At 37.7% G+C, this 24,273-nt stretch overlaps 1 protein-coding gene across 4 annotated transcripts in view; it reads left to right on the top strand.

Moving 5' to 3' along the window:
• ulk4 (unc-51 like kinase 4) overlaps positions 1 to 24,273 on the top strand; it is a 119,036-nt gene that overhangs the window by 91,101 nt on the left and 3,662 nt on the right. For all 4 annotated transcript variants that reach the window (XM_082552633.1, XM_082552634.1, XM_082552635.1 and 1 more), the window contains one exon: positions 1,675 to 1,763. In XM_082552633.1, the coding sequence (XP_082408759.1) occupies positions 1,675 to 1,763 (89 nt within the window). The remainder of the gene's footprint in view (positions 1 to 1,674; positions 1,764 to 24,273) is intronic.

Raw genomic sequence — 24,273 nt, 5'->3', positions numbered from 1 at the left:
CGTCCTTCTCCCATATGCTCTTCCAGTATTGCTCCGTCTCCAGCCTTGGTGGTGCTGTTCTCTTATTATTATTGTTCCCTTGCCACTGAGAGTACACCTTTGCTGGTTCTGTGGAGAACAGCTGGTTTATTCTCCTGCCTTCTATCTCTCTGGTGTACCTCCTCAAGCGGCTGGCCAAGGCTGTGAGTCTTTGCTTGGCAGTTTCCAAGGCCTCAGGTATGCACAGCTTGCTGTATTTCTTATGCACCTTCTTTGTCGCACCTTTCTGCACCTCCGTTAGTTGGCTAACCTCCCTCCGTGCTACTTTGATCTTGCCCTCTAGCCTCCTTCTCCATGGAGGGTACTGCCCCTTGTGGCTGTTCAACTTGTAGCCAAGCATCTCACTGATCACTGCTGCCGTATTGTAGATCAGCTTGTTAGTGTCGGTAATCGTGGTTGTAGGTATTGTCCGTAGTGCTGCATTAACATCATCTAGCAGACCTTCTGAGGGTACTTCACGTAATCTTGGTAACCGGCTATGGGGGATCCAGGTTTCAAGCTTGGCCATGATCCTATTTTTCAGGTCAGTTCCTCTCGCACTCAACGATCCTTCTCCTATCCTATTGGGGCTATGTACCCAATCTCGGGTGGGGGTGATGATATCTCCCCCCTGACCTGGCGTCCTGACTCCTCCTTGCCGTAGCATTTGTGTTGTACCTCGTCAATCTCTAGCTGTGAGAGCAGTCCCTTCTTTCGAATGTTGGAATACTGAGCTACTAGTTGTTTCGCCGTCATTGTGGATGTTGGGTATCGAAGAATCCATAGGTCCCTCATCCTATTCATGTAGCCCCTTCCGCCGGGGTTACTTGCGTAGTAGCATTCCAACAACGCCCTGTTTTCGTCTCTTGCCCACCGATGCCTTCTTGTTCCAGTAGCCCACTTTTCGTCAGGGTGCCCTGGTTCCTCAACACCTGACGCGGACCTTGTTGATCCGGGCGACGTCCGAGCTGGCATGCCTTCATATTTATCTGTCTCGCTCATGTCTGCGGTAGGCTTGCTTACCATAGGGGGTCTAGCCTTAGGACCCTTACTGGATACAGGCAGGAATCGATCCTGTGTTCCAAAGGCGTGTAGTCTAACCACTACGCTATCCAGCTGCTATATATATACATATATATATACATATGTATATATATATATATGTATATATGTATATATACATATATATACATGTATGTATGTATGTATGTATGTATATATATATATATGTGTGTGTGTATATATATGTGTGTGTATATATATATATATGTATATATATATGTGTATATATGTATATATATATATATATATATATATATATATATGTGTGTGTGTGTGTGTGTGTGTGTGTGTGTGTGTGTGTGTGTGTAATTAGTCAAACAGACCACAAAAAGAAACATTATATTAAGTATTCTTTTAAGGTCACAAGGGTTAAACAGAGAGCTGTGCCAGAACTGACTAAAGGTTAAAGTTCACGTTTTCTCGGCTTTGAGTGATGTGCACATTTCACCACAAACTTAGTAAGGACCATAAGTAAAGAAGTCATCACTTCTTATTAAACTGTTCCAACAGCGTGTCCTGTAAAGTAACTCTCTGCTCTTATACATGCAGGCTGGGGTGAACATTTATTCAACCTGTGTCGCTCACTTTTTTCAGGTTCAGGCTACGGACAGGTCAGATTGGAGCGAATGTCCTGAGGGGGCGGAGCTAATGAGTCTACTGCACGATATGACCACATCCAACAGGTGCATGTTTCTGCTGTTTGTGTGTGTCTTTTAGAGGATCAGCTCATTATCCATCCCAGTAATTTGATATAACACAAAGGCATCAGCTGCTACCCGAATCAGGATTCCCCCACTTCCTGTGGGATCCTGAGATGATTCCAGGGATACATTTGTAAGAAAATGTCTGTGAACTTATTTGTATTACCATGATTTCTGCACTGTTCTTGTCTGATAGAAAGTTACTTACTAGATAATAACAGTATACTTAGTTTTAAGATATTTGCTGTCAAGTACACTAATTAAGGAGGTGAGACTGTAAGTATGGGTTGTTGAGGTGCCCCTCAAAATCTGCTCCACTAACAAAATATTGGTTGGTTTGAACTTCTGATAAAAGTATTACAGCAATACACAAATCTGTAAAAGACTACAGAAGCATTTTTGAAGATCTGGATGTTCATCTTTATACAATAAGATAAACTACAAATGGAGGAAACTTAAACATCAAATAAGATTGGTGTCAATAAAAAGCCATGAAAAAAGCCATATCGGCCAACAAAAAAAGAGCAAACATACTGGGAAACACCAGCGCCTAAAAATAATCTCAGTGGCACGTCCCACATTTCCAAAGAATCCCACTGATGTCTCACAGCACTTCAGAGATGTGAGCAGAGGAGACAAAAGTTTTAAATTAAATGAAACGTAATTATTTGTAAGGGAAAACAAGAAACTTAAACCAACAACAAAACCTCATCCCAGCTGTAAAGCACAGTGGAGCAAGCACCATGGTTTGGAGCTGTTTTTCTACATTATTTACTGGACACATTGTGGTCAGTAGAGAAACCAACTGAATTCAAAATTGTAAAAGAAGAAAACAAATAAATAAAAGCTTGACAGGGCTGGGTCATGTAACTTGAGAATGGTTCAAACAGCAATCATAAATCAGTTGAAGGGTTAAAAAAGAAGGATATTCAAGTTTTGAATGGAAACGTCAGAGTCCTGATCTTACACTGACTGATGATGTGACAGGACCTGAAACAGAGAGGTTCAGTTAATACATCCCATAATTATTAATGAACTGAAACTGTATTGTAGGATTGGTTTTCTCATTTTTGTGTAAGTCTCATAAAGAGCTACAGGAGACATCTGAGGTTTACCAAGTTTTAAAAAGTGAGCGATTATTTCATGTTTTCTACACTTGAAAGAGCACAAGATGATTCGTTTTATATCAGTCTATAACTGTGACTTACAGTGTTTAGACCATATGAGTAATAAAATGAGATCTGATCATTTTATTCCTAAAAAATTGTAATTGTATCAAATCTACAGTGGGGCAAAAAAGTATTTAGTCAGCCACCAATTGTGAAAGTTCCCCCACTTAAAATGATGACAGAGGTCAGTAATTTGCACCAGAGGTACACTCCAACTGTGAGAGACAGAATGTGAAAAAAAAAATCCATGAATCCACATGGTAGGATTTGTAAAGAATTTATTCATAAATTAGGGTGGAAAATAAGTATTTGGTCACCTCAAACATGGAAAATCTCTGGCTCTCACAGACCTGTAACGTCTTCTGTAAGAAGCTTTTCTGTCCCCCACTCGTTACCTGTATGAATGGCACCTGTTTGAACTCATCATCTGTATAAAAGACACCTGTCCACAGCCTCAAACAGTCAGACTCCAAACTCCGCCATGGCCAAGACCAAAGAGCTTTCGAAGGACACCAGGAAAAGTATTGTAGACCTGCACCAGACTGGGAAGAGTGAATCTACAATAGGCAAGCAGCTTGGTGTGAAAAAATCAACTGTGGGAGCAATCATCAGAAAATGGAAGACATGCAAGACCACTGATAATCTCCCTCGATCTGGGGCTCCACGCAAGATCTCATCCCGTGGGGTCAAAATGATCATGAGAACGGTGAGCAAAGATCCCAGAACCACACGGGGGGACCTGGTGAATGACCTGCAGAGAGCTGGGACCAAAGTAACAAAGGTCACCATCAGTAACACACTACAACGGCAGGGAATCAAATCCCGCAGTGCCAGACGTGTCCCGCTGCTGAAGCCAGTGCATGTCCAGGCCCGTCTGAAGTTTGCCAGAGAGCACATGGATGATACAGCAGAGGATTGGGAGAATGTCATGTGGTCAGATGAAACCAAAGTAGAACTTTTTGGTATAAACTCAACTCGTCGTGTTTGGAGGAAGAAGAATACTGAGTTGCATCCCAAGAACACCATACCTACTGTGAAGCATGGGGGTGGAAACATCATGCTATGGGGCTGTTTTTCTGCCAAGGGGACAGGACGACTGATCCGTGTTAAGGACAGAATGAATGGGGCCATGTATCGTGAGATTTTGAGCCAAAACCTCCTTCCATCAGTGAGAACTTTGAAGATGAAACGAGGCTGGGTCTTCCAACATGACAATGATCCAAAACACACCGCCCGGGCAACAAAGGAGTGGCTCCGTAAGAAGCATTTGAAAGTCCTGGAGTGGCCTAGCCAGTCTCCAGACCTCAACCCCATAGAAAATCTGTGGCGGGAGTTGAAAGTCCGTGTTGCTCGGCGACAGCCCCAAAACATCACTGCTCTCGAGAAGATCTGCATGGAGGAATGGGCCAAAATACCAGCTACTGTGTGTGCAAACCTGGTAAAGACCTATAGTAAACGTTTGACCTCTGTTATTGCCAACAAAGGTTATGTTACAAAGTATTGAGTTGTATTTTTGTTATTGACCAAATACTTATTTTCCACCCTGATTTACGAATAAATTCTTTACAAATCCTACCATGTGGATTCATGGATTTTTTTTTCACATTCTGTCTCTCACAGTTGAAGTGTACCTCTGGTGCAAATTACTGACCTCTGTCATCATTTTAAGTGGGGGAACTTGCACAATCGGTGGCTGACTAAATACTTTTTTGCCCCACTGTACCTTTAGTTGCCCTCCTTTATTCAGCCTACGTGACAGCAGCCTGTCAAAGACACCAGCTACTCTCCCTCCTCCCTGATGAAGCGACTCCCTCTGTTAGGGCTCTGCTCAATAAGCAATCATGGCAAGTTGCTCTTAGTCTCACCTGACAGAAAGGTGAGACACAGAGAGTCCATCAGCTTTCTTTAGTCTGTGAGTGCATGCAGTATATCTGGCTATGTAATCCATGCTTTCCTATTTTGTTTTTGAGACCAAATCTCCAAACATACCAATAACAAATGATTCTGGATTTTGATACTGCCCATTCCCACGTCTTATTATTTCCATGCATGTCAGAACTGATCTTTGTCTAGTTAATTGACAGGACATGCGCCTGTAACAGAGCAGGGTAGCTTAATGGCAAGAAAAAGCTCTGAGATGAAATATGTACACTATTAAAAACGTATATTTAAGTCTTGACATCTGTTACCAGGGACAGGAAACATAATCTGCACTTCTCTCTTTTAAAGAAACACCAGTTTTGAAACTCCAACAGCCCTCTTTTATCTTTAATTATAAAATATTTTTTTATATATGTGTTTTTTATATATGTTTTACTGTATATATGTCCCATGCTTCACTCTATGGGTCAGTATTAATACAAATACAGTCGTCGCCTCCACCCGCCTTTTCATATATGTAAAATAATGACTTCTTTTATATTTACCATATGAAGGAGTTTGTCAAATCAAATCAAATCACTTTTTTATTGTCACATCACATGTGCAGGCACACTGGCACAGCACATGCGAGTGAAATTCTTGTGTGCGAGCCCCACAAGCAACAGAGATGTGCAAACACAACAACACAAACGAGCAAAATACAAGAATGGCCAACCTGAAACTAATAAATATATGTACAATATATAATAGTGTATGCATTTCTGGATGTGTATACTAAATATTTTCCTACGTGTGTGTGTGTGTGTGTGTGTGTGTGTGTGTGTGTATACACATTTTTACAAATTAAATAGTAAAAAAATAAAATAAAATAATAATAATAATAATAACTAGAAAGTGCATTTTCTGAAGAAACTGCAGTGTGAATGCTTGAATCTGAATGTATGCATTGAAATGAAATAATTACTGAATTTAAGTTAAAAATTTTGAATGAGATAAAAAAAAAAAACCCGAATTTAACCTGAAAACAAAAGTGCTGAACTGCTAAAAGCTGAAGGTTACACAGAAGAAGAAGTTGGAAAAAAGCTGAAAATGTTTTAATTGTAAATTAGAAAAACCTAAGAAATGAGAAAAGAACATTTAGAGTCAGAAAACATCTGAAAGAATATTAAAAGGTCATATTCTTTGAATCACTGAATGACTAAAATGTGATCCCTCCACTTGGACCCACACAGTTTAAAAAGTTTACATCTCTGAGCTTTGAAAGACAAGATGTTGGAAAAAGAACAACGATGGCGACGTTTTGAGGGTAAAATGATGGCTTTAACACTGTGGACACAGCAGCAGTTGAAAGAGAAGTGTTTAAGATTAATTTTGGCAGAGTGGCAGAGAGAGCTCGTTAAGCAGGCAGGTGTGAGCCTGGTTGCTATAGTGACCGCACCCAATGGCTCCATACACACGTACACAGACATGCACCTCACTTTTGCTGCTTAAAATGAACAGAAAAGTCAGGCCGAAACAAATCGTTCCCAAATGAAAAGTAAAAGTCGTATTGACAAAATTCTTTCACTGTGAGCGACAGCAATGTCTAGTCTACCAAATTCTCAGTTTTCATGTCTGTGGAGTTTATTATATGGACGTGGTGACAGTGGAAAGACACCATGCTCTTCTGATTTTCAAACGAACCTTCTGAGCCATTTTAACATTAGAGTCTATGGAAGAGTTGGAGGGAGGAGGCTGTGCATTGGTGACATTTATGAAAGAACCATAACACCTAGTACAATAGTAAACACATTGGATGAAAGAGGACAGCCATGGCTACGTTTTGAGGGTAAAATCATACCTGTAGAGCAAACGCTGCGGACACAGCAGCAGTTTTAAAAAAGATTTTAAGATTATTTTTTTTGCTCCTCTCACTCTAGCAGTTGAGCTGCCTCACTCTAGCCCCAACATTCCGTCCCATACACACCCATTATAAACTCTGAAACGGGTGAAAAAACATCATGAAACTTAAACTGGAACTGAAGAAAAAGTATAATAGATATTGAAAAGATAAATGCAAGTTGAATAGTTGAATGTCTTGTCTTCGTTTTAAAGTTTGAATGGTGGCTCTATGTCAATGTATGTGGAAGTAGTAAGAGTTTAAAAATGAGTAAGTTGAATGAGGATTTGAAGGGTCTCCCCATTGAAATACATTATAAATTTTTGTTGAATAAAGTTGAATAAAATTAAAAATATAAATGTTAAAAATATGAAAAATGGAAGCAGTGTTGTCCAAAATAATAGGAATCTAACGGTGTTTGAATGGTTTTTCTAAGTTGAACGGTTTTGAAGGAGTAGGATTACAAAAAACGTACGGAATACAGAATAAAATATAATAATAATAATAACTAGAAAGTGCATTTTCTGAAGAAACTGCAGTGTGAATGCTTGAATCTGAATGTATGCACTGAAATGAATTAATTACTGAATTTTGAGTTAAAAATATTGAATGAGATAAAAAAAAACAAACCTGAATTTAACCTGAAAACAAAGGTGCTGAACTGCTAAAAGCTGAAGGTTACACAGAAGAAGAAGTTGGAAAAAAGCTGAAAATGTTTTAATTGTAAATTAAAAAAAACCTAAGAAATGAGAAAAGAACATTTAGAGTCAGAAAACATCTGAAAGAATACTAAAAGGTCATATTCTTTGAATCACTGAATGACTAAAATGTGATCCCTCCACTTGGACCCACACAGTTTAAAAAGTTTACATCTCTGAGCTTTGAAAGACAAGATGTTGGAAAGAGAACAACGATGGCGACGTTTTGAGGGTAAAATGATGGCTTTAACACTGTGGACACAGCAGCAGTTGAAAGAGAAGTGTTTAAGATGAATCTTGGCAGAGTGGCAGGCAGAGCTCGTTAAGCAGGCAGGTGTGAGCCTGGTTGCTATAGTGACCGCACCCAATGGCTCCATACACACGACACAGACATGCGCCTCACTTTTGCTGCTTAAAATGAACAGAAAAGTCAGGCCGAAACAAATCGTTCCCAAATGAAAAGTACATGTCGTACTGACAAAATTCTTTCACCGTGAGCGACAGCCATCTCTAGTCTACCTAATTCTCAGTTTTCATGCCTGTGGAGCTTATTATATGGACGTGGTGACAGTGTAAAGACACCATGCTCTTCTGATTTTCAAACGAACCTTCTGAGCCATTTTAACATTAGAGTCTATGGAAGAGTTGGAGGGAGGAGGCTGTGCATTGGTGACATTTATGAAAGAACCATAACACCTAGGACAATAGTAAACACATTGGATGAAAGAGGACAGCCATGGCTACGTTTTGAGGGTAAAATCATACCTGTAGAGCAAACGCTGCGGACACAGCAGCAGTTTTAAAAAAGATTTTAAGATTAATTTTTTTGCTCCTCTCACTCTAGCAGTTGAGCTGCCTCACTCTAGCCCCAACATTCCGTCCCATACACACCCATTATAAACTCTGAAACGGGTGAAAAAACATCATGAAACTTAAACTGGAACTGAAGAAAAAGTATAATAGATATTGAAAAGATAAATACAAGTTGAATAGTTGAATGTCTTGTCTTCGTTTTAAAGTTTGAATGGTGGCTCTATGTCAATGTATGTGGAAGTAGTAAGAGTTTAAAAATGAGTAAGTTGAATGAGGATTTGAAGGGTCTCCCCATTGAAATACATTATAAATTTTTGTTGAATAAAGTTGAATAAAATTAAAAATATAAATGTTAAAAATATGAAAAATAGAAGCAGTGTTGTCCAAAAGAATAGGAATCTAACGGTGTTTGAATGGTTTTTCTAAGTTGAACGGTTTTGAAGGAGTAGGATTACAAAAAACGTACGGAATACAGAATAAAATATAACTAGAAAGTGCATTTTCTGAAGAAACTGCAGTGTGAATGCTTGAATCTGAATGTATGCACTGAAATGAATTAATTACTGAATTTTGAGTTAAAAATATTGAATGAGATAAAAAAAAAAACAAAAAAAAAAAAAAACCCGAATTTAACCTGAAAACAAAGGTGCTGAACTGCTAAAAGCTGAAGGTTACACAGAAGAAGAAGTTGGAAAAAAACTGAAAATGTTTTAAATGTAAATTAGAAAACCCTAAGAAATGAGAAAAGAACATTTAGAGTCAGAAAACATCTGAAAGAATATTAAAAGGTCATATTCTTTGAATCACTGAATGACTAAAATGTGATCCCTCCACTCTGATCCACACAGTTTAAAAAGTTTAAATGCCTGAGCTTTGAAAGACACGGTGTTGGAAAGAGAACAATAATGGCGACAATTTGAGGGTAAAATGATGGCTGTAACACTGTGGACACAGCAGCAGTTGAAAGAGAAGTGCTTAAGATGAATCTTGGTACAGTGGCAGGCAGAGCTCGTTAAGCAGGCAGGTGTGAGCCTGGTTGCTATAGTGACCGCACCCAATGGCTCCATACACACGTACACAGACATGCGCCTCACTTTTGCTGCTTAAAATGAACAGAAAAGTCAGGCCGAAACAAATCGTTCCCAAATGAAAAGTAAAAGTCGTATTGACAAAATTCTTTCACCGTGAGCGACAGCAGCTTCTAGTCTACTGAATTCTCAGTTTTCATGCCTGTGGAGTTTATTATATGGACGTGGTGACAGTGGAAAGACACCATGCTCTTCTGATTTTCAAACGAACCTTCTGAGCCATTTTAACATTAGAGTCTATGGAAGAGTTGGAGGGAGGAGGCTGTGCATTGGTGACATTTATGAAAGAACCATAACACCTAGTACAATAGTAAACACATTGGATGAAAGAGGACAGCCATGGCTACGTTTTGAGGGTAAAATCATACCTGTACAGTAAACGCTGTGGACACAGCAGCAGTTTTAAAAAAGATTTTAAGATTAATTTTTTTGCTCCTCTCACTCTAGCAGTTGAGCTGCCTCACTCTAGCCCCAACATTCCGTCCCATACACACCCATTATAAACTCTGAAACGGGTGAAAAAACATCATGAAACTTAAACTGGAACTGAAGAAAAAGTATAATAGATATTGAAAAGATAAATACAAGTTGAATAGTTGAATGTCTTGTCTTCGTTTTAAAGTTTGAATGGTGGCTCTATGTCAACGTATGTTGAAGTAGTAAGAGTTTAAAAATGAGTAAGTTGAATGAGAATTTGAAGGGTCTCCCCATTGAAATACATGGGAAATTTTTGTTGAATAAAGTTGAATAAAATTAAAAATATAAATGTTAAAAATGAGAAAAATAGAAGCAATGTTGTCCAAAATAATAGGAATCTAACGGTGTTTGAATGGTTTTTCTAAGTTGAACGGTTTTGAAGGAGTAGGCTTTCAAAAAACGTACGGAAAAATAATAAAATATAATAATAACTAGAAAATGCATTTTCTGAAGAAACTGCAGTGTGAATGCTTGAATCTGAATGTATGCACTGAAATGAATTAATTGCTGAATTTTGAGTTAAAAATATTGAATGAAATTAAAAAAAAAACAAAAAAAAAAACAACCAAATTTAACCTGAAAACAAAGGTGCTGAACTGCTAAAAGCTGAAGGTTACACAGAAGCAGAAGTTGGAAAAAAGCTGAAAATGTTTTAAATGTAAATTAGAAAACCCTAAGAAATGAGAAAAGAACATTTAGAGTCAGAAAACATCTGAAAGAATATTAAAAGGTCATATTCTTTGAATCACTGAATGACTAAAATGTGATCCCTCCACTTGGATCCACACAGTTTAAAAAGTTTAAATGTCTGAGCTTTGAAAGACAAGATGTTGGAAAGAGAACAACGATGGCGACGTTTTGAGGGTAAAATGATGGCTTTAACACTGTGGACACAGCAGCAGTTGAAAGAGAAGTGTTTAAGATTAATCTTGGCAGAGTGAGAGAGAGAGCTCGTTAAGCAGGCAGGTGTGAGCCTGGTTGCTATAGTGACCGCACCCAATGGCTCCATACACACGTACACAGACATGCGCCTCACTTTTGCTGCTTAAAATGAACAGAAAAGTCAGGCCGAAACAAATCGTTCCCAAATGAAAAGTAAAAGTCGTATTGACAAAATTCTTTCACTGTGAGCGACAGCAATGTCTAGTCTACCAAATTCTCAGTTTTCATGTCTGTGGAGTTTATTATATGGACGTGGTGACAGTGTAAAGACACCATGCTCTTCTGATTTTCAAACGAACCTTCTGAGCCATTTTAACATTAGAGTCTATGGAAGAGTTGGAGGGAGGAGGCTGCGCATTGGTGACATTTATGAAAGAACCATAACACCTAGGACAATAGTAAACACATTGGATGAAAGAGGACAGCGATGGCTACGTTTTGAGGGTAAAATCATACCTGTAGAGCAAACGCTGTGGACACAGCAGCAGTTTTAAAAAAGATTTTAAGATTAATTTTTTTGCTCCTCTCACTCTAGCAGTTGAGCTGTCTCACTCTAGCCCCAACATTCCGTCCCATACACACCCATTATAAACTCTGAAACGGGTGAAAAAACATCATGAAACTTAAACTGGAACTGAAGAAAAAGTATAATAGATATTGAAAAGATAAATACAAGTTGAATAGTTGAATGTCTTGTCTTCGTTTTAAAGTTTGAATGGTGGCTCTATGTCAATGTATGTGGAAGTAGTAAGAGTTTAAAAATGAGTAAGTTGAATGAGGATTTGAAGGGTCTCCCCATTGAAATACATTATAAATTTTTGTTGAATAAAGTTGAATAAAATTAAAAATATAAATGTTAAAAATATGAAAAATAGAAGCAGTGTTGTCCAAAAGAATAGGAATCTAACGGTGTTTGAATGGTTTTTCTAAGTTGAACGGTTTTGAAGGAGTAGGATTACAAAAAACGTACGGAATAGATAAAATATAATAATAATAATAACTAGAAAGTGCATTTTCTGAAGAAACTGCAGTGTGAATGCTTGAATCTGAATGTATGCACTGAAATGAATTAATTACTGAATTTAAGTTAAAAATCTTGAATGAGATTAAAAAAAAACACAAAAAAAAAACGAATTTAACCTGAAAACAAAGGTGCTGAACTGCTAAAAGCTGAAGGTTACACAGAAGAAGGAGTTGGAAAAAAACTGAAAATGTTTTAAATGTAAATTAGAAAACCCTAAGAAATGAGAAAAGAACATTTAGAGTCAGAAAACATCTGAATGAATATTAAAAGGTCATATTCTTTGAATCACTGAATGACTAAAATGTGATCCCTCCACTTTGATCCACACAGTTTAAAAAGTTTAAATGCCTGAGCTTTGAAAGACAAGATGTTGGAAAGAGAACAACGATGGCGACGTTTTGAGGGTAAAATGATGGCTGTAACACTGTGGAGACAGCAGCAGTTGAAAGAGAAGTGTTTAAGATGAATCTTGGCAGAGTGAGAGAGAGAGCTCGTTAAGCAGGCAGGTGTGAGCCTGGTTGCTATAGTGACTGCACCCAAGGGCTCCATACACACGTACACAGACATGCGCCTCACTTTTGCTGCTTAAAATGAACAGAAAAGTCAGGCCGAAACAAATCGCTCCCAAATGAAAAGTAAAAGTCGTATTGACAAAATTCTTTCACCGTGAGCGACAGCAATGTCTAGTCTACCTAATTCTCAGTTTTCATGCCTGTGGAGCTTATTATATGGACGTGGTGACAGTGGAAAGACACCATGCTCTTCTGATTTTCAAACGAACCTTCTGAGCCATTTTAACATTAGAGTCTATGGAAGAGTTGGAGGGAGGAGGCTGTGCATTGGTGACATTTATGAAAGAACCATAACACCTAGTACAATAGTAAACACATTGGATGAAAGAGGACAGCGATGGCTACGTTTTGAGGGTAAAATCATACCTGTAGAGCAAACGCTGCGGACACAGCAGCAGTTTTAAAAAAGATTTTAAGATTAATTTTTTTGCTCCTCTCACTCTAGCAGTTGAGCTGCCTCACTCTAGCCCCAACATTCCGTCCCATACACACCCATTATAAACTCTGAAACGGGTGAAAAAACATCATGAAACTTAAACTGGAACTGAAGAAAAAGTATAATAGATATTGAAAAGATAAATACAAGTTGAATAGTTGAATGTCTTGTCTTCGTTTTAAAGTTTGAATGGTGGCTCTATGTGAACGTATGTTGAAGTAGTAAGAGTTTAAAAATGAGTAAGTTGAATGAGGATTTGAAGGGTCTCCCCATTGAAATACATTATAAATTTTTGTTGAATAAAGTTGAATAAAATTAAAAATATAAATGTTAAAAATATGAAAAATAGAAGCAGTGTTGTCCAAAAGAATAGGAATCTAACGGTGTTTGAATGGTTTTTCTAAGTTGAACGGTTTTGAAGTTATAGGATTACAAAAAACGTACGGAATACAGAATAAAATATAATAATAATAATAATAATAAAGATTAGAATAACAATACTGTGAATGCTTTTCAAGCATTCACACTAATAAAGATTCGAATAACAATACTGTGAATGCTTTTCAAGCATTCACACTAATAAAGATTAGAAGAACAATACTGTGAATGCTTTTCAAGCATTCACACTAACTAGAAAGTGCATTTTCTGAAGAAACTGCAGTGTGAATGCTTGAATCTGAATGTATGCACTGAAATGAATTAATTACTGAATTTAAGTTAAAAATCTTGAATGAGATAAAAAAAAAACCCAAATTTAACCTGAAAACAAAAGTGCTGAACTGCTAAAAGCTGAAGGTTACACAGAAGAAGAAGTTGGAAAAAAGCTGAAAATGTTTTAATTGTAAATTAGAAAAACCTAAGAAATGAGAAAAGAACATTTAGAGTCAGAAAACATCTGAAAGAATATTAAAAGGTCATATTCTTTGAATCACTGAATGACTAAAATGTGATCCCTCCACTTGGACCCACACAGTTTAAAAAGTTTACATCTCTGAGCTTTGAAAGACAAGATGTTGGAAAAAGAACAACGATGGCGACGTTTTGAGGGTAAAATGATGGCTGTAACACTGTGGACACAGCAGCAGTTGAAAGAGAAGTGCTTAAGATGAATCTTGGTACAGTGGCAGGCAGAGCTCGTTAAGCAGGCAGGTGTGAGCCTGGTTGCTATAGTGACCGCACCCAATGGCTCCATACACACGTACACAGACATGCGCCTCACTTTTGCTGCTTAAAATGAACAGAAAAGTCAGGCCGAAACAAATCGCTCCCAAATGAAAAGTATAGGTCGTATTGACGAAATTCTTTCACTGTGAGCGGCAGCAATGTCCAGTCTACCTAATTCTCAGTTTTCATGCCTGTGGAGTTTATTATATGGACGTGGTGACAGTGTAAAAACACCATGCTCTTCTGATTTTCAAACGAACCTTCTGAGCCGTTTTAACATTAGAGTCTATGGAAGAGTTGGAGGGAGGAGGCTGTGCATTGGTGACATTTATGAAAGAACCATAACACCTAGTACAATAGTAAACACATTGGATGAAAGAGGACAGCCATGGCTACGTTTTGAGGGTAAAATCATACCTGTAGAGCAAACGCTGTGGACACAGCAGCAGTTTTAAAAAAGATTTTAAGATTAATTTTTTTGCTCCTCTCACTCTAGCAGTTGAGCTGTCTCACTCTAGCGGCAACATTCCGTCCCATACACACCCATTATAAACTCTGAAACGGGTGAAAAAACATCATGAAACTTAAACTGGAACTGAAGAAAAAGTATAATAGATATTGAAAAGATAAATACAAGTTGAATAGTTGAATGTCTTGTCTTCGTTTTAAAGTTTGAATGGTGGCTCTATGTCAACGTATGTGGAAGTAGTAGGAGTTTAAAAATGAGTAAGTTGAATGAGAATTTGAAGGGTCTCCCCATTGAAATACATGGGAAATTTTTGTTGAATAAAGTTGAATAAAATTAAAAATATAAATGTTAAAAATGAGAAAAGTAGAAGCAGTCATGTCCAAAAGAATAGGAATCTAATGGTGTTTGAATGGTTTTTCTAGGTTGAACGGTTTTGAAGGAGATAGATTACAAAAAACGTACGGAATAGATAATAATAAAATAGAATAAAGATTAGAAGAACAATACTGTGAATGCTTTTCAAGCATTCACACTAACTAGAAAGTGCATTTTCTGAAGAAACTGCAGTGTGAATGCTTGAATCTGAATGTATGTGCTGAAATGAATTAATTGCTGAATTTAAGTTAAAAATGTTGAATGAGATGAAAAATACAGAAGTTTTTGCCTGAAAACAAAAGTGCTGAACTGCTAAAAGCTGAAGGTTACACAGAAGAAGAAGTTGGAAAAAAGCTGAAAATGTTTTAATTGTAAATTAGAAAAACCTAAGAAATGAGAAAAGAACATTTAGAGTCAGAAAACATCTGAAAGAATATTAAAAGGTCATATTCTTTGAATCACTGAATGACTAAAATGTGATCCCTCCACTTGGACCCACACAGTTTAAAAAGTTTACATCTCTGAGCTTTGAAAGACAAGATGTTGGAAAAAGAACAACGATGGCGACGTTTTGAGGGTAAAATGATGGCTTTAACACTGTGGACACAGCAGCAGTTGAAAGAGAAGTGTTTAAGATGAATCTTGGCAGAGTGGCAGAGAGAGCTCGTTAAGCAGGCAGGTGTGAGCCTGGTTGCTATAGTGACCGCACCCAATGGCTCCATACACACGTACACAGACATGCACCTCACTTTTGCTGCTTAAAATGAACAGAAAAGTCAGGCCGAAACAAATCGCTCCCAAATGAAAAGTAAAAGTCGTATTGACGAAATTCCTTCACCGTGAGCGACAGCAATGTCTAGTCTACCTAATTCTCAGTTTTCATGCCTGTGGAGTTTATTATATGGACGTGGTGACAGTGTAAAGACACCATGCTCTTCTGATTTTCAAACGAACCTTCTGAGCCATTTTAACATTAGAGTCTATGGAAGAGTTGGAGGGACGAGGCTGTGCATTGGTGACATTTATGAAAGAACCGTAACACCTAGGACAATAGTAAACACATTGGATGAAAGAGGACAGCCATGGCTACGTTTTGAGGGTAAAATCATACCTGTAGAGCAAACGCTGTGGACACAGCAGCAGTTTTAAAAAAGATTTTAAGATTAATTTTTTTGCTCCTCTCACTCTAGCAGTTGAGCTGTCTCACTCTAGCCCCAACATTCCGTCCCATACACACCCATTATAAACTCTGAAACGGGTGAAAAAACATCATGAAACTTAAACTGGAACTGAAGAAAAAGTATAATAGATATTGAAAAGATAAATACAAGTTGAATAGTTGAATGTCTTGTCTTCGTTTTAAAGTTTGAATGGTGGCTCTATGTCAACGTATGTTGAAGTAGTAAGAGTTTAAAAATGAGTAAGTTGAATGAGGATTTGAAGGGTCTCCCCATTGAAATACATGGGAAATTTTTGTTGAAAAAAGTTGAATAAAATTAAAAATATAAATGTTAAAAATGAGAAAAATAGAAGCAGTGTTGTCCAAAAGAATAGGAATCTAACGGTGTTTGAATGGTTTTTCTAAGTTGAACGGTTTTGAAGGAGTAGGCATTCAAAAAACGTACGGAATAGATAATAATAAAATAGAACTAGAAAAATTTGCATTTCCTGCGAAAATGCAGTGTGGATGCTTAAAGCTGAAGCTGTATGCAAAAAGTAGCTGAAAAAGCTGAAAAGTTGCAGAAATTGTAAAAACTTTGCAGAAGCAAAAGAAGTTTGCTAAAATGGAATAACTTAGCAGAACTGCAATATCTTAGAGGAAACATAATACTTGGCAGAAATACAATAGCATAGCAGAATTTAGCAGAAATATTGTAACTTACCAGAAACATGATAACTTCTCAAAAATACAAGAATTTAGGAGAAATAGTATAAGATAACAGAAAGAATATATTTAGCCAAAAATACTTAAACATTACAGAAACACTATGATTTAGAAAAATAGTACAACAGAGCAGAAATATTGTGATTTACCAGAGACACTGTGATGAACTATGAATATTGTAATTTTAAATTGAGACTATGTTTTAGCACAAATATTATAATTTGGCAGAAATACTATAATTTAGCAGAAATACTATATTAAGCACAAATCCTATAAAAAGCAGAAATGGTATGATTAAGCACAAATACTACATTTAGTAGAAATACTTTGTTTTAGCACAAATCCCATAAAAAGCAGAAATACTGTACTATGATTTAGTAGAAAAACTATAATTAATCAGAAATACTAAATTTAGCAGAAATACTATATTAAGCACAAATCCTATAAAAGCAGAAATAGTATATTAAGCACAAATCTTATAAAATAGCAGAAATAGTATGATTTAGCACAATAGTAATAAGTTAAACAGAAAAATTGGAAAAGCAAAATGGACAGCTGAAAAAATGCTGAACATGCTGAGGGTCCCTCAAATATACTTGTTAAATAACAAAAATCAGCAAAAAAATTTATTACAGCCACACAATCACAAATATGTACACATGAGGAAACACACATGCACAGAGAGACCCACACACAAGATCCAATTCAGTCAACCAGTCTAAATATATTGAATTTAAATCTTAGAATGAGATCATCCCATTAAAAGCCTTTCTCTCTCTCTCTCTCTCTCTCTCTCTCTCTCTCTCTCCCTCTCTCTCTCTCTCTGTCACACACACACACACACACACAGGGAGAGAGAAGTAAGTTTCTAGGTCAGCCTGGGAGCTGGTGAATTTGAATCCACCAATCAGAGAGGCTGTGCACTTTTCCCCACCAAAACAGGTGCATCTGTTTACACACGCAGCAGCACAGAGAGACACAGGATTTTTGCAGTCTATTTCTCATAGTGACGACTCCCCTCAAACAAATGACCGTAATTTCCTAACCGTAGGGGCTAGAACGGTCATTCTTACACCGTTTTGTTCAGAAGAGATGGGGGAATCTTCAAGTGTTGACAATTTAATATTAAAATATGAATTTTTAGAGATATATGACATGGATGACTTGTTGACTTAGAAGCCACGAATTCCCCAATATGCAAATTTGAATGCCTGAGACCACATATGTGATTGGCTGGCTGGGAAGCCGTGCAGGCCCTGATTTGTGGATTTGAATTCCTCAGCCCTCAGATATGATTGGCTGGCTTAGAAGCCACGAAGGCCCCAATATGCAAATTTGAATGCCTCAGGACACTTATTTGATTGGCTGGGAAACTGTGCAGGCCCTGATTTGAAAATTTGAATGTCTCAGTCCTCACAGAGGATTGGCTGCCTGGGGACCTGGCAGAAATATATAGAAATACTATTATTAAGCATAAATACTACATTTAGTAGAAATACTATGTTTTAGCACAAATATTATAATAAGAAGAAAAACTATAATTTAGCAGAAATACTATATTAAGCACAAATCCTATAAAAAGCAGAAATACTATAATTTAGCAGAAATACTATGTTAGGCACAAATCCTATAAAAAGCAGAAATACTATAATTTAGCAGAAATACTATGTTAGGCACAAATCCTATAAAAAGCAGAAATACTATAATTTAGCAGAAATACTATATTAGGCATAAATCCTATGAAAAGCAGAAATATTATGATTTAGCAGAAATACTGTGTTTAGCACAAGTACCGAAAAGTACCAGAAATACTATGATTTAGCAGAATAGTAATAACTTATTGAAACACAAATGCACAGAGGGACACACAAACACAGGCTCTAATCCAGTCAACCAGTCTAACTATGTTCAATTTAAATCCTACAATGACATGCTGTCAAATAAGGGCAGGGTCCTCTCTCTCCCACTAAACAAACACACACACACACACACACACACACACACACACACACACACACACACACACACAGGGAGAGAGGACTAAGTTTCTAGGTCAGCCTGGGAGCTGCTGAATTTGAATCCACCAATCAGAGAGGCTGTTTACGTTTTCCCGCCAAAACAGGTGCATCTTTTTACACACGCAGCACAGAGACATAGACCTGCTTCTTTCAGTTTATTTCACATAGTGAGGATTCCCCTCAAACAAATGACCATAATTTCCTAACCATAGGGGCTAGAGCGGTCATTCTTACACCGTTTTGTTCAGAAGAGATGGGGGAATCTTCAAGTGTTGACAATTTATCATTAAAATATGAATTTTTAGAGATATATGACATGGATGACTTGTTGACTTAGAAACCACGAATTCCCCAATATGCAAATTTGAATACCTGGAGCCCACATACATGATTGGCTGGCTGGGAAGCTGTGCAGTTCCTGATTTGTGGATTTGAATTCCTCAGCCCTCAGATATGATTGGCTGGCTTAGAAGCCATGAAGGCCCCAATATGCAAATTTGAATGCCTCAGGACACATATATGATTGGCTGGGAAGCCGTGCAGGCCCTGATTTGAAAATTTGAATTTCTCAGTCCTCACAGAGGATTGGCTGCCTGGGGACCTGGCAGAAATATATAGAAATACTATGATTAAGCATAAATACTACATTTAGTAGAAATACTATGTTTTAGCACAAATACTATAAAAAGCAGAAATACTATAATTTAGCAGAAATACTATATTAAGCACAAATCCTATAAAAAGCAGAAATAGGATGATTAAGCATAAACACTACATTTAGCAGAAATACTATGTTTGAGCAAAAATCCTATAAAAAGCAGAAATACTATATTAGGCACAAATCCCATAAAAAGCAGAAATAGTATGATTAAGCATAAATACTACATTTAGTAGAAATACTATGTTTTAGCACAAATAGTATAAAAAGCAGAAATATTGTAAATTAGCAGAAATACTATATTAGGCACAAATCTTATAAAATAGCAGAAATAGTATTATTTAGCACAATAGTAATAAGTTAAACAGAAAAATTGGAAAAGCAAAATGGACAGCTGAAAAAATGCTGAACATGCTGAGGGTCCCTCAAATATACTTGTTAAATGAAAAAATCAGCAAAAAAATGCACAGGGAGAGAGAAGTAAGTTTCTAGGTCAGCCTGGGAGCTGCTGAATTTGAATCCACCAATCAGAGAGCCTGTGTACTTTTTCCCGCCAAAACATGTGCCTCTTTTTACACACGCAGCACAGAGAGGCACAGGATTATTGCAGCCTATTTCTCATAGTGAGGACTCCCCTCAAACAAATGACCATAATTTCCAAACCGTAGGGGCTAGAGCGGTCATTCTTACACCGTTTTGTTCAGAAGAGATGGGGGAATCTTCCAGTGTTTACAATTTATCATTAAAATATGAATTATTAAAGATATTTGACTTGTAATGCACCATAACTGAGTAGAGCGAAGCAAAAACTGCCTTGACTTGCCCTCAAACAACGCTTTCTAACTCGAAATCTATTTGGAGTATCGATATCATTCTTTCACCGTAAGAGACAGCAGGCTTTGGTGAACAATCATGGAAATTTTCAGGTCTCTGTGGAAATCCAACAAAAAGTTATGACGAGAGAAAAAAGTGGTTCATTTCCACAGTTTGAAATCTGAAGAAATCTGAGCGAAGGACGAATTTCCTACCCTCAAACAAGTCCAACTCATTTCAGAACGGTAATAGGTGAGAAAGAAATTCTTGAATTGTGAGCGTCAGGGGTGTCTGAAGATATTCGGGGACAAGCCTCATGTCTTAACTTTGCTTCGTTAAGGAGATATGACGATTCGAATATGCCTCTCATTACAGAAATCCAGCGGTGATTTTGAACAAGCTCTCCATTCACTTTATATGGAGAGTTTTCTGACCTTGTGTTAGTCTGAGGAGATTTGCAAAAATTCTATAAATCCCACAACAATGATGGTGACATTTTCTGAAAGCCAGCAAAAATACCTACGTTTTGATGTATAATTTGTGGAAGTTGAGTGAAAATTGAGCAAGTAGCAGGAAGTTGTTCGGACATGAAGTGAAAATTGCAAAACCTTCAGTGGCACACTGGAAGCCAAGAGCATAGCAACCATAACAACACATGTATTTTGTGAAAAATCACAATTTTGCAACTCAAAACTTTAAGAGGCATAAAAGTAAAACAGTAGAAGATTTGAAAAAGCTGAATCATACCTGAATAGCCAAATAATTTGTGAACATTTTAAAATTTGAATGGTTGTTCTAGGTGAAAATATGAGGAAGTAGTTAAGTTTCAAAAACAGGCAAAATTTAGCAGAATTGCAGAAGTTTCCCATTCATTTCAATGGGACAAATTAAAGGAAAAAAGCTTAATATTTTAAAAAGTATAATAGTTAAAAATAGCAAAAATCGTAGCAGGAATTAGCAAAAATAGCTGAATAGTTTAAAGTTTGAACGGTGAAAATAGCACAAAAATTGTGGAAGTAGTTAAACGGCGAAAAGTGTACGGAAGCAACTAGAATAATAATAAAGAATAAAGAGAAACAGGAACTCAATAGTGTGGATGCTTAAAGCATCCACACAATAAAGATTAGAAGAACAATACTGTGAATGCTTTTCAAGCATTCACACTAATAATAATAATAAAGATTAGAATAACAATACTGTGAATGCTTTTCAAGCATTCACACTAATAATAATAAAGATTACAACAACAATACTGTGAATGCTTTTCAAGCATTCACACTAATAAAATATATAAAATATACAGAGTTGAATATGTGCAAAACAAGTGGCATTTATATACAGTGTGGAGTGCATAATGTTGTGTGTATGTGAGTGCATGTTTTCATGTGCACACCTGCATCTCTGCATCTGGCTGTCTTTTATAAGTATGTCAGCCAGTTGTGTTTCCCCTCATAGGGCCAAGGCTTTTGTCACCGTAGTGACCGTGCTTCTTTTGATCTTCTGATGTATGAGACTAGCAACCTTTCACACACACACATCCACACATGCACACACACATCCACACACAATGAATACACGCAAATAGAGTCCTTTATTCTCATTTATATACAAACTCTCTGCAATCACACATACACCCTGTCAGATCAATAATGAAGGTGTATTGTTGCCCTGCTATAGAGGCCTCTCCTATTCTGTGCTCCCCGCCTCCCTCTTTTCTCCTTGGTCACCCTTTTCTTCCCCCTTTGTCACCATCCTCTCCTCCTCCTCCTCCTTCTCTCTTTCTCCACAATTTTCTTTCCTTTTTCTTGGTTTTCTTTCTTTCGTTCCCTCTTGTGCTCTCCCACTTCTCTTCTCTCGCCTCATCTCCTCACTCTCCTGTCCCTCTTTGGTAGATGAAAGCACAGATCAGCTCCAGCCTTTGAAGTGGCAGAGACTGGCACCCTCCCACTGGTTTAGCAGGAGGAGGAGGGGAGCAGAGGTTTTAGGAGAAAGGGCAGGAGATGAGAGGAGTTACAAGGAGAGAGAAGAGGAGTGGAAAGGGATGGGAAGAAGGGTTGAAGAGAGGTTTTAATTGAGAGGATGAGAGGAGCTGGCGCCGAGGTAGCAGACGGAAGAAGGATGGAAAAGAGAGAGGGGAGGTCTGGGCTAAGATCCTAACCCAAATGATGTCATTCACACTTTGCCATGGCAACCTGAGGAATGCCTTTTCAAAACCTCAAGCCTGACCAAGGGTGAAGGGTGGGGAGGAGCAATAGCGTATACTCCCCGTTCCTGAAGAAAAAGCATTGAGGTTCTCAACATAAACCTAGTTAATGCTGCTTTCAGTGAGTCAAAGCCTCAGTAATATCTGCTCAGACAACAAAGACAGATCAGAAAACTGCACAACTCTTCTACAAACACACTCTGAGGTCAATCATTCAGAATTTTATCAAAATGCAAACATTAACATGGTGAAACTAGCTGCAGTGTACACATGCGGTACCATTAAAAGAATAATAAGCTGTCTGATCTTCCTTGAAAGTCTCTAAATGTAGTGGTGGGCTGATCACATCAATCTCTGGGTTGAATTAAGCAGCTAAAGAGAAAATACTTCACCCATGAAAAGCAAAAGTTTACAGATTTAAAATTGGCGAGCCTCCTTTGTTAACCATTCAAAGTCATCTCCATGCACTTCTGCACTGCTTCCAGCACTCGGGTTAATTTTAGATTGCTTCATGGGAGTCCCACTCTGAACACTTACCACATACCCATCTGATATTAGCTTGGACCTCAGGCTTGTGCAGAGAGAGCACATTATCTGGATCTCTGGCTAAGCTCCAGAGAAGAGTCTGCAGTGTCTGAGCACAAAGGTGTATTGTGTTTTGGTTGTGTTATTTAAAATGGCTTGTACACCATACATTTGTCCCCCGGGATTAGATTATCAGCAGTGACTTTCAATACGATATCTTGAGGTGTCAGAGGGAGGACTTTTGCCACAAACACAGTGAATTCCAGTGGCCAGCAAACCACATTTTAAATTTTGCTGTTGTTCAGTCCTGATCAGCACTATTGTTGCCAACCACTCACTCTGCTCATGAGGTTTGGCTCCCTGCAGCTTTGTCATTTTCCCCAAACAGAAATTCAAGTTGAAGGGCTGCATTTCTACAGAAATCAGTGCAGAATCAAAACTGTAAGAGGACAGAGTGGGACTGACAGCACAGCAGGAGCAATGGAAGGCAGCGGAAACTCTTAGACTCACCTTTTGAAATCATTTAGTTGTTTATTTAATCTGAACAAAAACAACAACAACAATAATCTTTGGGTTGAGTTGTGAGTGAGTCTACCGCTAAAGGAACTGCAGATGATTGTCTTCTTTCTGATGAGTTCTTCTGTTTGTTTGTTTTCTTAAATAATGGAAAGCACACAGATTCCACACAGCAGACATCCCACATGTTGGTGTAAGCAGAGTGTGAGGCTAATGCGATACTGTAATCTAAAACCAATTATTTTATTTTCCGCTGTTCTCTGTGCAGCTGTGTCAATTTGAGGCTGTTAAGAGTGCAAGGATTTAAAGAGTAACCAAACTCTAAAGTTTGTCCTAAAACTTTTATGGACCCAATTTATGTTTTCCAGATCCACAAACTTTCAAGGGTTTCCGAGGCCTCTGGGAAATGTGTTAATTAGGTTAATTATGTAGGTTTTAATTAACTAAGATGGGTGGGTGGGCTTCTTCTGGCCTGGCTGTCAGGTTGCCCCCAAAGACACCTGGGAGTAAGTGGAGGGGGGAGGGGGGTGATAAGAGGGGGAGAGCAGGAGTAAATTATAGACAGCCTAGAGGGGCCTGGGCAGATTGGATGTTTTCATCAAGTCTTAATTATCATATATAGATGTATGTTTGTACAGAATTGTGAAAATCATTATTTATACACTTGTATATGTTTTTTAATTGTCTTACTACAGAACACATAAAATATCTATTTAATAAGCACAGGTTCATGTGGGCTGAAATTGGGATGTAAAGTTTTATGTTTGCGGAGCAGAAATAAATGTAGTAGTCTAATTACTAATTCAGTCCACTCAGTACCATGCTAAGTGGCTGCACCTGTTTCATTGCTCAGCATGCTTAAGAACCCTGATCTATTTTATTGTAAT

This window comes from Aulonocara stuartgranti (assembly GCF_965226115.1).
Source record: "Aulonocara stuartgranti genome assembly, chromosome: 11".
NCBI lineage: Eukaryota > Metazoa > Chordata > Actinopteri > Cichliformes > Cichlidae > Aulonocara > Aulonocara stuartgranti.
The sequence above is the reverse complement of the archived record's forward strand: the minus strand, read 5'-3'. Positions and strand labels throughout refer to the sequence as shown.